This window comes from Salmo salar, chromosome ssa13, assembly GCF_905237065.1.
Source record: "Salmo salar chromosome ssa13, Ssal_v3.1, whole genome shotgun sequence".
In the NCBI taxonomy this organism is placed as follows: Eukaryota; Metazoa; Chordata; class Actinopteri; order Salmoniformes; family Salmonidae; genus Salmo; species Salmo salar.
The window spans coordinates 45866070-45880190 of NC_059454.1; the positions used below are offsets into that span (position 1 = coordinate 45866070).

At 40.6% G+C, this 14121-nt stretch overlaps 1 protein-coding gene across 10 annotated transcripts in view; it reads right to left on the reverse strand.

Moving 5' to 3' along the window:
• Nucleotides 1-6261: 6261 nt before the first annotated feature.
• LOC106566953 (histone-lysine N-methyltransferase PRDM16) overlaps nucleotides 6262-14121 on the reverse strand; it is a 421112-nt gene continuing 413252 nt past the window's right edge. For 9 of the 10 annotated variants that reach the window (XM_045693333.1, XM_045693334.1, XM_045693331.1 and 6 more), the window contains exons 16-17: nucleotides 11419-11602; nucleotides 6262-10628 (exon numbers count right to left, since the gene is read on the reverse strand). In XM_045693333.1, coding sequence (XP_045549289.1) covers nucleotides 10494-10628; nucleotides 11419-11602 — 319 coding nt within the window. In that variant the 3' untranslated portion in view covers nucleotides 6262-10493. The remainder of the gene's footprint in view (nucleotides 10629-11418; nucleotides 11603-14121) is intronic. The other variant, XM_045693332.1, reaches the window with a different exon arrangement.

The window sequence follows — 14121 nt, forward strand, 5'->3', positions numbered from 1 at the left end:
TGAATTTACATGCAATTTTCCGTTCTTCCTTAAAGCACTAACAGTGAAATGCATTCTCTCCGTCGCCCACACGCACTTTAAACATTTGGATAATAAAGCAATTAAAGGCTGACATCGGTTGATTTTATGCATTCATTAATTAAATCACTTTAGCTGATGAAGGTGCAGATGGGCCTATTTATATAATGTATATGAATTCGGAGGGCAGAAATTATTAAATATTAGACCTCTCACTAAAGGTGTCAGTCACACAAAAGTTATACTTAAATCGGAACTGGTTTTGCAGCACGCAGATTCCAGATTGCCTTTGCCGATTGCTCATCATCTTCAACCATCAGTGAGTTGATGGCTTGAATAGTCTAGCTGGAAATGGAATACCATGGTAGATGCTGTGTTTTTGGTTGAATGCCAGGCGGCATTGGTGGAGAGTCAGGCGGAGAGCGACTTGTTTAAATTATATGAGCAGAAATATTCAATTTTATTTGGAATGGCAAGCCAGACAAAATAGGAAGGGCCTATTGTCTCATCCCATGTTCAAGAATGGCCTTTTTCCCTTTATTCAGATTACAACCACTCACGTTCGGTTATTTGAAAACAAAATCATCAACAAAATATTGTTATTTTTTAAACAAGGACTAGAAAATGAGATTGTGAACTCTGGAAACAACATTTCCAGTCCGAGAATGAGAATGGTAAATGACTGTAATTAAGACATTCATTCAGTACATTGGAGGGTTAGGACTGTAACCACCAGAGGACTTGAAAATGAGCCGGAGCTGAGAGGATCACCAAAACTAAAGGTATTTGGTTTCAGTGCGTTTTACTTTCAAAAAAGTATAGTGTATATAGCCTATCAATGTGTAGACATACAGTGTAATAAAATCGATAATTGTGTACTAAAAACGTGAATGTGTTTTTGCAGAGCATACACCCATGCCGACAACCATCCGTGGAGATCAGTGATCAAAGGCTGGACAATGGGCCGCACCGAAAAAACGCATGGTTTCACAGAATACCAACTGGGATGGATTCCGAGGCAAATGTGGCTTCTTCTTCAACATCTTTATGCTTTCGTTAACATAATAATGATACAAATACTCTCGCCAGCTTTGATCCATACCTGGGCCTGCAGGATGCAAAGGTCTTTGTGTGTCAGATTAATCATTGGGTCGAAACTACACAACAGTACAAAACAAGATGGTTAATGTTCTGAAAAACATATATACATATACTGGTCATGGCTCCCAAGTGGCACAGCGGTCTAAGGTGCTGCATCTCAGTGCAAGATGCATCACTACAGTCCCTGGTTTGAATCCAGGCTGTATCACATCCGGCTGTGATTGGGAGTCCCATAGGGCGGCGCACAATTGGCCCAGCGTCATCTGGGTTTTGCCGGGGTAGGCCGTCATTGTAAATAAGAATTTGTTCTTAACTGACTTGCCTAGTTAAATAAAGGTACAAAAATTATTATATATATAACATGTCTTACAGAGCCTTTCCATAAATCCACTCAAGTTTCTTCAACTGTCTTCTGACTGTGATTAGAGTGATGTTGATGTTGTGCTGTGATGCCAGCAGATTCCAGACTGCATTTGCTGATCGCTCATCATCTTCAACCATCAGTCGGTGGCTTGAATAGTCTCGCTGGAAATTGTAATGAAAAGCACTATACAAAGTAAATGTATTATTTATTATGGTCTGACATGTCTGCAGAAATGTTGCAATTTTGTAATGTGTTTTGTTTGGTAGATTGTTTTGTAAATATTAATTCACATTTGTGGTGCCACTAAAAAAACGAATTATTTAAATCAATATTGTTACTATTAAAATATATTTTTTTATAATGGAGGGAAGGTGGACAGTTAAAAAAATGAACCCCAAAAGGTTCTTTGAGGAATCATTATGAGGGGTTCTTCGAAGAACTTATAAGGGTTCCCCTACAGATTCAATTTGAAGATCACCTAAAGGATATTCCAGGAACCTTTCTTTTTAAGAGTGTAGGAATAAATGTCAGTTGGATATTCAAAGCCGAACATTCAGCGGTCAAGACAGCAAGTGTGTGTGTGAGAGTGAGTGAGTGAGTGAGTGAGTGAGTGAGTGAGTGAGTGAGTGAGAGAGAGAGAGAGAGAGAGAGAGAGAGAGAGAGAAGATTGAAACACATACAGTAACGCATGGAATATAGCAATAAGATTGTCAGTTTAATATGCAGTGCAGATCACCTCCTATTACCCTACTCAGAGTTTTAAGAAGTGTGTTCAATTATTTGTGACATTGTGGCATTTAAAGCATATTGAAGATAGAAGCAATAGGATATGAAGCAATAGCCTACCCATGTGTGGTCAACTATTTCACCACCGTTTCGCGCTGCTCTGAGACAGACATGGAGACTGGTCTTGATAAATCAATGAGATTGTTATTTTCACTGAATCTCCGTTTGAGTATTGGTTAGACTACAATTAGAGTGTGGAAATGTTAGGATTATTTTGCTGTTGGTACTGTAGCCTACTCCCGACCGGTCACATTGTACAGCGCCATATTTTCTGAGAGTTTAGTTTTTCCTTTTTCTTGGAATAGAAACACCATAATATTAATCAACTTAATTAAGCTACATTTCTTAAAATTAATCCCATATACTATGTTCTTACAAAAAAGGTTTTAAATTCTCTAGTACAGCCAATATTAAAGGCTGTCAAATGCTTCTCAAAGATTCCCTCTGGTGGTCAAACTAGCACTAACTAGCATTAATGGCAACAATGGCTGACACTGAAATAATGCCATAGAATTCTGCGGCAGCCCGCAAGGTGTGCTGCCGTATGACTCAACTTTTACAGGAAGAACCAGTGTACACACTATTCATTAGGTCATTGACCTCATCTGCATTTACTTCTATGGTCTCTTCAGAGATGCTCATATTCATCAGGCTAAATAGAAGTGATAGAACATAACAAAAAAAGAAAAGTCACTGAATAAGATCTGTACATTGCAATACACAAATAGGGTGATAATGTCTGGGAAAGTTAACGAAAAATAACTTTAGTGTAGCTTGTTTTCACCTTCTGTTGCCTCATGGTGCTCCCATCTAGCTCAACCACTCCAGGCTCCTTCAGAAACTCATCCCCCCTTTAGAAAAGACAGTCGGTTATACTCCAAGCATATAGTATCTTCATTACTGGCAAACATGTTGAATACTAGAGAGGGAGACATGACAGTACCAGAGAGATAAACACAAAGAAGGCAGGCTCAAAGAGAGGTACACAGAAACCAACCATAAATGATGCCCACAAAGTTCACACTACCCAATAGCCATCATTGAAAGGAATAGGAAAAAGGTATCTAGCTATTCTCCTATTGAAATTAAACATGTGTTCTTAGCTATCTGACAGTGTGGTGCTGGATGCCACTCCAATGCTTGATAAAGCAGGCAGAGGTAACACTTCCCTTGGAGTGGATTGTGGTGGGGCCTTTTCATAACTAGAAGATGAGAAATTACATTTTTATTTCACCCATGTCCCATTATTATATCACATATCTAGCTTGCTAATGTATGTCACAAAACCTAGCTAGTGAGGTTTCTTGTCAACTCTCTACCAAGCTACATAATGTTTTTAACTAATATTGTTTCAGTAATGTTCTGTAATGACGTTAGTTACCGTAATTTCCGGACTATAAGCCACTACTTTTTTCCCACACTTTGAACCTCGCGGCTTAAACAATGACGTGGCTAATATATGGATTTTTCCCGCTTTCAAAAAAACCAAAAAAAAAACACATTCTGTGACGTGCTCAGTTTTTTGGCGGCATGAAGCTTTCATTAGACCAATGAAATTGCCGAACGGGTTAAGGTCAAACAACTTTTTTGTTTACTGTTTAGATTAAATCGTGCGCGCTCAAACTTCCCATCATTCTGATTATGGTAGTCATTTTGTCACCCTCATCATGGCAAAGACACGGAGAAATGCATATGATGCAGCTTTCAAGTTGAAGGCGATTGATCTGGCTGTTGGAAAAGGAAATAGAACTGCTGCACGGGAGCTTGGTCTGGAGCAATGACTTTCTTGGTAGGCTACTGTTTACTGCTAATTTTTTATTTTTTGTTACAAGCCGTGTTTCGTTAAAGCCTATTTATTTTTGTTACAAGCCGTGTTTCGTTAAAGCCTATTTATTTTTGTTACAAGCCGTGTTTCGTTAAAGCCTGTGTAAAGTTCATTTGTTTCAATGTACCGGTAGGCACCTGCGGCTTACAGACATGTGCGGCTTATTTATGTTCAAAATAAAAAAATTACAAAAATTCAGTGGGTGCGGCTTATATTCAGGTGCGCTTAATAGTCCGGAAATTACGGTACTTGGAAGTCTCACAAATGTGAGGCAACTATACTACCGAGGACCATTACAGCTGCTTACGTTACAGGCGACCGCCATTACAGTTCTATCCCTCTCAAACAGAGAAATGCACAAGAAACGTTAGCTAGCCATCAACACACAACAACAAAAATTCAGCAATGTAAATGTAAGTAGATTCTAAATGATCATGACTCTCAAAAATACACATGTTTATGTCAATATCTTGACTGGTTTTAGATCATAAATACCATGTACACCTTAGTTATTTATCAAGACAGCCATATAATTTAGATAGCATAAAGCTAACCCAGATTCTCCATTTACAGCCATCACAGCTAACATTAGCTAGCTAGCTAGCTAGCTAGCTACTGTTTAGCTGGCGCAAGGTCTTGGTAACATTACTTGTCAAGCAGAAAACAGGTAATCTCTGCATCAGACTTCAGCCCTTTTAGGGCCATAACTTCTCTTCAACGATAAAAAATGTTACCTACATTTACTCTGGTTTTTCCCCGAGCCTTATCATTTAGTCGCTTGGCTAAACTTCTCCTTTTTTTGGCCCTGTATCCGCAACCAGTGGGACTGGACACTTGGCTAAGAACTCCGCCATTGTTGATTGCGCTCAGAAGAAGATGACCACGCCTCCGAGTGACGCTGCTCAAAGAGGAAGGGTGCAGTCCTCCAATTCGAAAACAAGAGATGCGCCGCCTTTTGTTGACCAATAGGAAAACTGAAATTCTGAATGGAATTTTTTAAGGGCCCATAGCATTGTTTTTGTATATTTGTTTTGTGAAACACTATCATTCCACTATTAGTGCAGATATATTATAGACATTTTATTACATTATAATGCAAAAAAATCTACATAATGCTCCTTTAATGTGTTGGAAATTCCTAACTTTTTCATAGTCAACTTACACACAGCGTTGACATACACTTACCCCACCAAACATGCCACCTGGGGTCTTTTCATAGTCAACTTACACACAGCGCTGACATACACTGACCCCACCAAACATGCCACCTGGGGTCTTTTCACAGTCAACTTACACACAGCGCTGACATACACTTACCCCACCAAACATGCCACCAGGGGTCTTTTCACAGTCCCCAGGTCCAGAACAAATTCAAGGAAATGTACAGTATTATACAGAGCCATGAGTGCATGTAACTCCCTTCCATCTCACATGGCGCAAGTGAACTGCAAACCTGTTTACAAAAAACGAATAAAGCAAAGGCACAACCCCTGTCCCCCATGTGACCTACTTGTGTGTATGTACAGTATTTGTAACTGATAGATGAACACACACGCACACTTCATGTTAATGTTTTTAAATGTATGTCAATTGTAAAGTATTTTGTCCATATTATACGTTTTGTCATGTGTCGGACCCCAGTAAGACTAGTTGTTGCCATTAGTGTCAGCTAATGGGGATCCTAAAACATCTAAATCAAATCAAACATTATGTTCAGCATTTTTCAACACGTGACATTCGAACGACACTTCGCTATACAGTGTAGATTTACAGTTATTGTTTAGGAACAATGGAGTAAAAAAAGCCTTTTGCGTTCTGATGCTGTATGACAGGTGAACTAACATCATTAGGCATTTATAAGTAAAATTCTTCAAGAATCAATGTGTATATATCATTAATTTAACAGGATGTACCAATCGCAGATTGTCCCTTCAAGGTGGTTGTATGCATGATTTGAGAATCATGGCAAGTGGGCGAGGTAGGCCTATTCATTTATTTATTTAATACATAATCTAAATAGTTCACTATCTGTCCATTGCTTTCTAAGCCATACACAAATTTGTCCCAGGACAATTTTGGCAATGCAGAGAAAAGAGATAGAGAGAAAGAGCAATTGTGTAATGGGTGCGTGTTGGTGGCAGGGAAGTCAGGCGCAGGAGAATCGAACTTGGTATAAACGGAGTTGTTTAATCAGTGCATCACAAAACTCCAAAACCAAAATGACAAAATAATAAAAAAGTGGGTACAAAACCCGTCGCGCACCAACCCATAATACACAAACATTACAATCAAACATTCTCCGACAAGGACATGAGGGGAAACAGAGGGTTAAATACACAACATGTTATTGATGGGAACCAGGTGTGAAGGAAGACAAGACAAAACCAATGGAAAAATGAAAAATGGATCAGTGATGGCTAGAAGGTTGGTGACGTCGACCGCCGAACACCGCCCGAACAAGGAGAGGGACCGACTTCGGCGGAAGTCGAGACAAATTGGGTCATTTGAGGTTCATTGAAGGCTACATGACAAATGCAAGGGACATTTCATATAAAAAGCACACAGGTTTTATTGCATATCAATTTCATGTATAAATTCTTCATAACATTGGAAAGATTACATTTGGTATACATTTCTATTCTACAGAATTAACATCAGAATCATATCATTTCCATTACATTTCTTCAATAATCACAAGCATTAAAAAAACTGCAATTTCAGAATTGTTCAACATTATTCTACAATCCTTTCATCTTTTTTATTACATCTCTCTGCCACAAGCTTTTGTGTAATCATTTAAGAACCACCTGCCCAATACATTTGTAAGGGTTTGAAGTCAAACCTACTAACCCAACCACGTACAATAAGTGCATCTACGGATTCATTTTTTTTTACATTTCATTTTGAAATTTAAGATACACATTTCACAAATGGACATCATTATGACTGCTAAACACGTCATGCACAATATATATTTTTTATAAACATAACAGGTGATACAACTCAGATTCAAATGAAACGAGCACCATCCATTTAAACCTATTTTTTTTCATAGAATTTTTCGGACTTAATGCAACATTGTTTGTCAAAATACTATAGACTGGTTAGCTGAAAACATAATGAAAACGATGAGCGCACTTCAATGGGGAAGACATCTGTGTGTTGTGATTCTGGATGGCCACATAGCTAGCTAGCAACAATGACAAGAAGCTGACGTGGTGAATCGTGGGCGACTCGTTTCAGCTAGTTTTACATTGTTCTTGATACCATGTCTTTGTTTTGAGGTGTTTTGATGATGTCACTTCTATGTTAATATGGCCAAAAATTTGCTAGCTAGCTAACCAACAACTGTAACTATGTATTTGAGAGACAACAATTGCTCATTGTACAAATTTATTTATGTTTTCAATAAACATTGGAGATGACATATAGTTTACATGTTGTCAACAATCTAAGCCATCCCCTGTTTGGCCCCATAGTTACGAACACAGCGGTTTTATTGCTGAACAAACAACCAGTCTATACAGTTAAAAATAAACCATATTATTTTTTACTTTTTCCTGTAACAATGGGGAAAGAACAGCAACCGGATTCTGAAGTTATCAGTTTGGGACCAATATTGCCAGATCCTTTCAAAAGCTGGCAATGTGATCTTTGACTTCAATGTGGATCCATAACAGCGCACACTTATTACAGTAGTACATTTCCACGAACTTCAAAGTGTTTCCTTTCAAATGGTATCAAGAATATGAATATCCTTACTTCAGGTCCTGAGCTACAGGCAGTTAGATTTGGGTATGTAATTTTAGGCAACATATTTTTTAAAGGGGCGGATCCTTAAGAGGCTTTATGCCGCAAAACTAGTATCACCCTGCCACCTGATGACTAAACAAATGATTACAGTGCTTCAGTTAGATCTAGATTTTTTTTCCAAGGTCATCATTATTTTAAGTGAGGCCAGTCAGGTTTACTCCTCACAGTACAGTAAATGTGTTATGCTGGGTGTTAAAACCCCTTACAGACAATAAATAAATCTCAGACACAGCTGAAGTAAGGGGTGAACCATCTAGCTATTTACATTTATTTATTTAACTAGGCAAGTCACTAGAATCAATACTACTTACAGAACCATTTGACCCTGAGAGTAAAGCTACTTCAAGTAAGGTCAGTGCTATCCGGAATCTTTGGGACGTCCATACCCTAAACCCTAACTTCTACCTTAACCTATAACCATAACCCTTACCTAACCCTAACCTTAACCCTTACCTTAACCATTTTACATTTCAATTTCAATGGTGTAGGGATGTCTCAAGGATTCCGTATAGCACAGACCCTTCAACTAAAGAGGGGAAATATGATGGCATGGTACACTGTAGTTGGACACTGTCTGACAAACAAAGTCTATTTTATCTATGATGGGGCATTCTGAGATGTTCTTTCTAAAACCACATGGTCACATTTAAAAAGAACAATTCCTACAAAATGAAACCACTGATGCAGAATCGGAGCACTGATAAACTGATTAAGTTAACATGTTGATGGGATTTATTGTAGAGTAAAACTGATTTGCTCAAACTTAGGATCAATTACAAGCTAACAATACAATGCCCTGGCATCCAAATCACCTGACAATCAAAGTAAAGGCTGCAATTTCCAAAATAGCCAAAGTAAGAATTCAATCACCTTGAACACAAAACACTCAGCATACTGGTTGAAATAGTTCAACTGAAGCAAGAATCATCAAACCTCACGATAGACACAACATTGCAAACATGATCTAAATCAGTGGTTCCCAACCTTTTCCAGTTATTGTACTACCAACTGAATTTTGCTCTGCCCGGAGTACCCCTGAAGTACCCCCTCATGTGCATTTTACCAGTAGGCCCGTGGTCTTCTCAAGTACCCCCTGTGGATAGACCAAGTACCCCCCAGGGGTCCTAGTACCCCTGGTTGGGAACCACTGATCTAAACAATCTAGAACTACCATGTCACTATAAATAAAAGCATCTGATTTCATGGTTTCTTTCCAATTTGGCACACTGGTCTTTACACAAAAAAGCATTGAAACTGAGACTCACAATCTCACTTGCATTTCGATTCAATTTCATTCCTTCAGCAACAAGTAAAAGAGAGAGAGAAAAAAAACTTTTTCATTTGTCACTTGTCTCCAATTGTGACCCCAAAATGTTTACCCAAATAAATAGAATCCACAAGTCTTTAAATGAAATATAGAAGAAGGTAATCACATCAACTTTGACAGCTATGAAAACCCCTTGAAAAATAAATGCTTGTCAAAGAACAAAACCTTATCTACAAGTTATTTGGCACATACCACTCTTGCTATGAACATCCAGGTTATTTTGTACATCATACAACAATATCATACAATTTTGGTCCTTCACTATTTATATATTTATATAAACATTTGATCATGGAGGTGCCTAAAAAGAGACAATACTGTTTATCAAAAAGCAAAACACAAAATGGAATCAAGTTTACAAAGGATCAAAAGAGGGGAAAATACGTTTTCCCCTACTCTAACCAATGGACGTCAATTTAAAACCCAGATAACTGTTGAAGTCGAGACTTTGTCCTCTGCAATGCACATTATATGTTGGGGATGGGTCAATCTCCATGACATCATCGTCCTGTACTTTCTTTATAAACCAGAGTGCCGTTTCCTGCTGTAACATTTAGCATTGTGGTATTACTGATTTCAAACAGGAATGAAGAGTGTGAAGTCATTTGATAAGATGGGGAGGATGGGGGGGTTCTTTGGGTGAACGCGCTAGTACACCCCTATTATGTGTTGATACTTTTGCTCCTCCCACCGAGTGAGAAGAGCGGACCTGCAATGCACATATTCCAAACCTACTGTCACACTATATGAAGCTATTGAGAAATTGCTCTGGTAGACTGTGAAGAATAGACGTTTTGCTCCCCTAGTAATGCAGTGGCATACTCAAACTTGACTGTCTCTGAGAGTTCAACTAGAGGGCTTCGCTGGAATGGAGTGGGGTGGTCCTTCCTGGGATGTCCTTCACCCCTCTACAGGGGCGGAGCAGTGCTACCTTGATCTCTGCCTGCGAGTGTCTATCTGAGAGGCCCCTCGTACACACTCACACGCACAAACACACGCACTAACGTGGGCATGCACAAATCAATGCACATAAACACACACACACACACACACACACACACACACACACACACACACACACACACACACACACACACACACACACACACACACACACACACACACACACACACACACACACACACACACACACACACACACAGAAGGGCAGGAGCCACAAATCCTCTCTCTTCTCAGGCCAGGACTATGTGATGTTGAGTTCTCCTCCGCAGTAGGCTTCATCCCTCCTCCTAACTCTCTTAGATGTGGCTGAGTGGGTAAAAGCTGCTCGTCTCGGACGGGCCACCTCCCATGCTCAGCCAGGCATCCAGTGAGTTCTGGGAGGATGCACGCAAAGGGTTGTTCTCCGACAGAGAAAGCATCATTGCATAAGCCTGGAGGAGAGAGAAACAACAAAAAGACACCACCGTTGTTCAGAAACCATTTTGTGAATCTCCGCGTTAATTGTCAGCCAATCAAACTTGGGTGTCATTATTGTCAATAAAACCCAAGAGCTGTTCCGTCTCGGAGTAGGAGCGTCACTTTAACCATTGCAACATGTCTTGGCATGCAAGAGGTCAAAGGGGAGAGAGCACTGTGATGCTGCTGATTGGGGAGTAGTTAGATGAGAGGTTTAGAAAAGAGGGAGTGAGTTAATAGCTCAGTTAGTAGGTAAGCTAAGAGAGGGGAGAGCAATGAGAATAAATACTGGTTGTTATTCACTGACTTTCATCCCATAAAGCCACATTGAACAACCTGGCATCGTGTTTTGGCCTGGTTGTCATGCATTTTCCTTTTTGTATTTCCCCCTACCGAACTCAAGCTTTTGGACGGACGTTCAAAATGATTTGCCACTTGCTGCCTCCATCCTGGTAGCCTAGTGATTAGAGCCAGTAACCGATCAACAGTAATCGGTTACTGTTGGGCCAGTAACCGAAAGATTGCTGGATTCAATCCCCGAGCTGACAAGGTAAAAATCTGTCGTTCTGCCCCTGAGCAAGGCAGTTAACCCACTGTTCCCCGGGCGCGGAAGATGCGGATGTCGATTAAGGCAGCCCCCCGCACCTCTCTGATTCAGAGGAGTTGGGTTAAATGCGGAAGACACATTTCAGTTGAATGCATTCAGTTGTACAATGGAATAGGTATCCCCCTTCCCTCTCTCTTTTTATACGGGAGTCCACCTACCTGAGTTTTAGCATGTCTGTACAGAGTCTCTTTCAGGGCTTCTGACTCGAGTGAGGCGGTGTTAAAAATGACTTTAACATCAAAGGGGGGCTCCTCGCCGTTGTTGGCCTTATGCAGGTCCAGACAGTTGGGGAAGCTGGGTAGGGCCTCCAGGTCTAACAGCCCACCGTCCTCCTCTATACACCTGCAGCAGCACCGGGGGAAGGGGAGGGGAAGAGCAGGGAGGCAGGATAAAGGGGAGGGGTAAGGTGAGAGGAGAGGGGATGATGGAGTAAGTAAAGAGAGAAGACAGGGGGGAGGGATAAAGAGAGGGACGGGGGAAGGAGAGGTTGTGGAGGAGGAAGGGGAAGGTGCAGTGAGGGGGGGGGGGGGTTGTCCTCAGTTAGCCTAACCAATACTATCTTATAACTCGATGGATGGACTTTCGATGGTGCATGCATGGGGGACAGATGGATGGACGGATGGATGGAGACGGACGAATCGGATAGATGGTATGGAGATGTTGTCTGAAAACAGTTCACGCTACTACCGCTGAAAACCAACTTGACTGAAACCCCACTAGAGAACCTGCAAAGGGCATGATGGTTTTCCTCACCGGTTTTGTGCATCAAAAGGGAAAGGGAAATCACTAGGGCTTAACCAAGGAGCTAACCATTCTCAGTGTGGGGAGATAGTGAAGTACCGACACCAGTATTTCTGTGTTAATATTTCAGAAGAACATATGAATTCTTTAGACATCCAGAATGGTGAAAAAATGTATGCTGAAGGCAAATAGAGCCACTCTACAAAGCATTACTAACCCAAACACAGTGGGGAACACTGCTTTCAGTGAAACATTTAACATTTTAGTCATTTAGCAGACGCTCTTATCCAGAGCGACTTACAGTAGTGAATGCATACATTTCATAATTTTTTTCCCCCCCGTACTGGCCCCCCGTGGGAATCAAACCCACAACCCTGGCGTTGCAAACACCATGCTCTACCAACTGAGCCACACGAAAGGCTTTATAAAATAATACAAATAATAATGAAACTATTCTTTTCAATGATGTTCTGAATCAATCTATTCAGTTTTAGTTAGGAAGTAAAGGGTTAACACTGAAGAGAAAAAATATCCAATCAGGATTTTTCTTTGGTGGTTTCTGGGGAAATAAGTCTAGCTAGCTAAGTCAGCCATTGGCTAGGCCATCAGACGCTTGATAGAAGGCATCTGCCGTTTTACTGTTTTAGGGCAACATTTTGGAGTGACAGTGGAATCAACCAATCACATTGACTTGCAATGGGTGGGACCATTTTTACAAAAACGTATGGAAACTTTTACTTTCTCAAAGGCCAACAGGCCACTGTCCAATAGCTAGCAGTGGTTTTCCCACGGTCTACCTAGCTAACTTTTGTTGTAGGCTTGTTTGCAGCAGCTGCAGCAGATGTTATCAAAGAAGATGTTGTTCCTAATTTGTTAGCTTGTCCCTTTTCAAGAATAACTTTCAACAAGAAGTTACATTTCAAATGATCATCATCTGGTGGAGTGGAACTATGTTTTTTATTGCAGCTCGCATGTTGTTGTTAGCCATCTCTTTGAAAATAACTTACATGTGTGAAACATTCTTGCATTTAAACTTTAGATCACCGGTTACTTTGTGTGCTAAACACAATGTTAAGTAATAGTTGTACATTTGAATTGGGAAATGGCTAGCCTAATGGTTGTGTTTTTGTATTGGGAAATGGCTAGCCTAATGGTTGTGTTTTTGTATTGGGAAATGGCTAGCCTAATGGTTGTGTTTTTGTATTGGGAAATGGCTAGCCTAATGGTTGTGTTTTTGTATTGGGAAATGGTTAGCCTAATGGTTGTGTTTTTGTATTGGGAAATGGCTAGCCTAATGGTTGGGTTTTTGTATTGGGAAATGGTTAGCCTAATGGTTGTGTTTTTGTATTGGGAAATGGCTAGCCTAATGGTTGGGTTTTTGTATTGGGAAATGGCTAGCCTAATGGTTGGGTTTTTGTATTGGGAAATGGCTAGCCTAATGGTTGTGTTTTTGTATTGGGAAATGGCTAGCCTAATGGTTGGGTTTTTGTATTCTTATGATTGTGACCTAATAGCGTATTTTGCTTAGCCTTTAACATCATGCTGTGTGTGACTGCTGTCTTTCCATCGGCCCTATGTAGTGGTGATTTACCATCATGCTGTGTGTGACTGCTGTCTTTCCATCGGCCCTATGCAGTGGTGTAGTGGTGCTTTAACATCATGCTGTGTGACTGCTGTCTTTCCATCGGCCCTATGTAGTGGTGATTTACCATCATGCTGTGTGTGACTGCTGTCTTTCCATCGGCCCTATGCAGTGGTGTAGTGGTGCTTTAACATCATGCTGTGTGTGACTGCTGTCTTTCCATCGGCCCTATGTAGTGGTGATTTACCATCATGCTGTGTGTGACTGCTGTCTTTCCATCAGCCCTATGCAGTGGTGTAGTGGTGCTTTAACATCATGCTGTGTGACTGCTGTCTTTCCATCGGCCCTATGCAGTGGTGTTGTGGTGATTTACCATCATGCTGTGTGTGACTGCTGTCTTTCCATTGGCCCTATGCAGTGGTCCTTTAACATCATGCTGTGTGTGACTGTTGTCTTTCCATCGGCCCTATGCAGTGGTGTAGTGGTGCTTTAACATCATGCTGTGTATGACTGCTGTCTTTCCATCGGCCCTATGCAG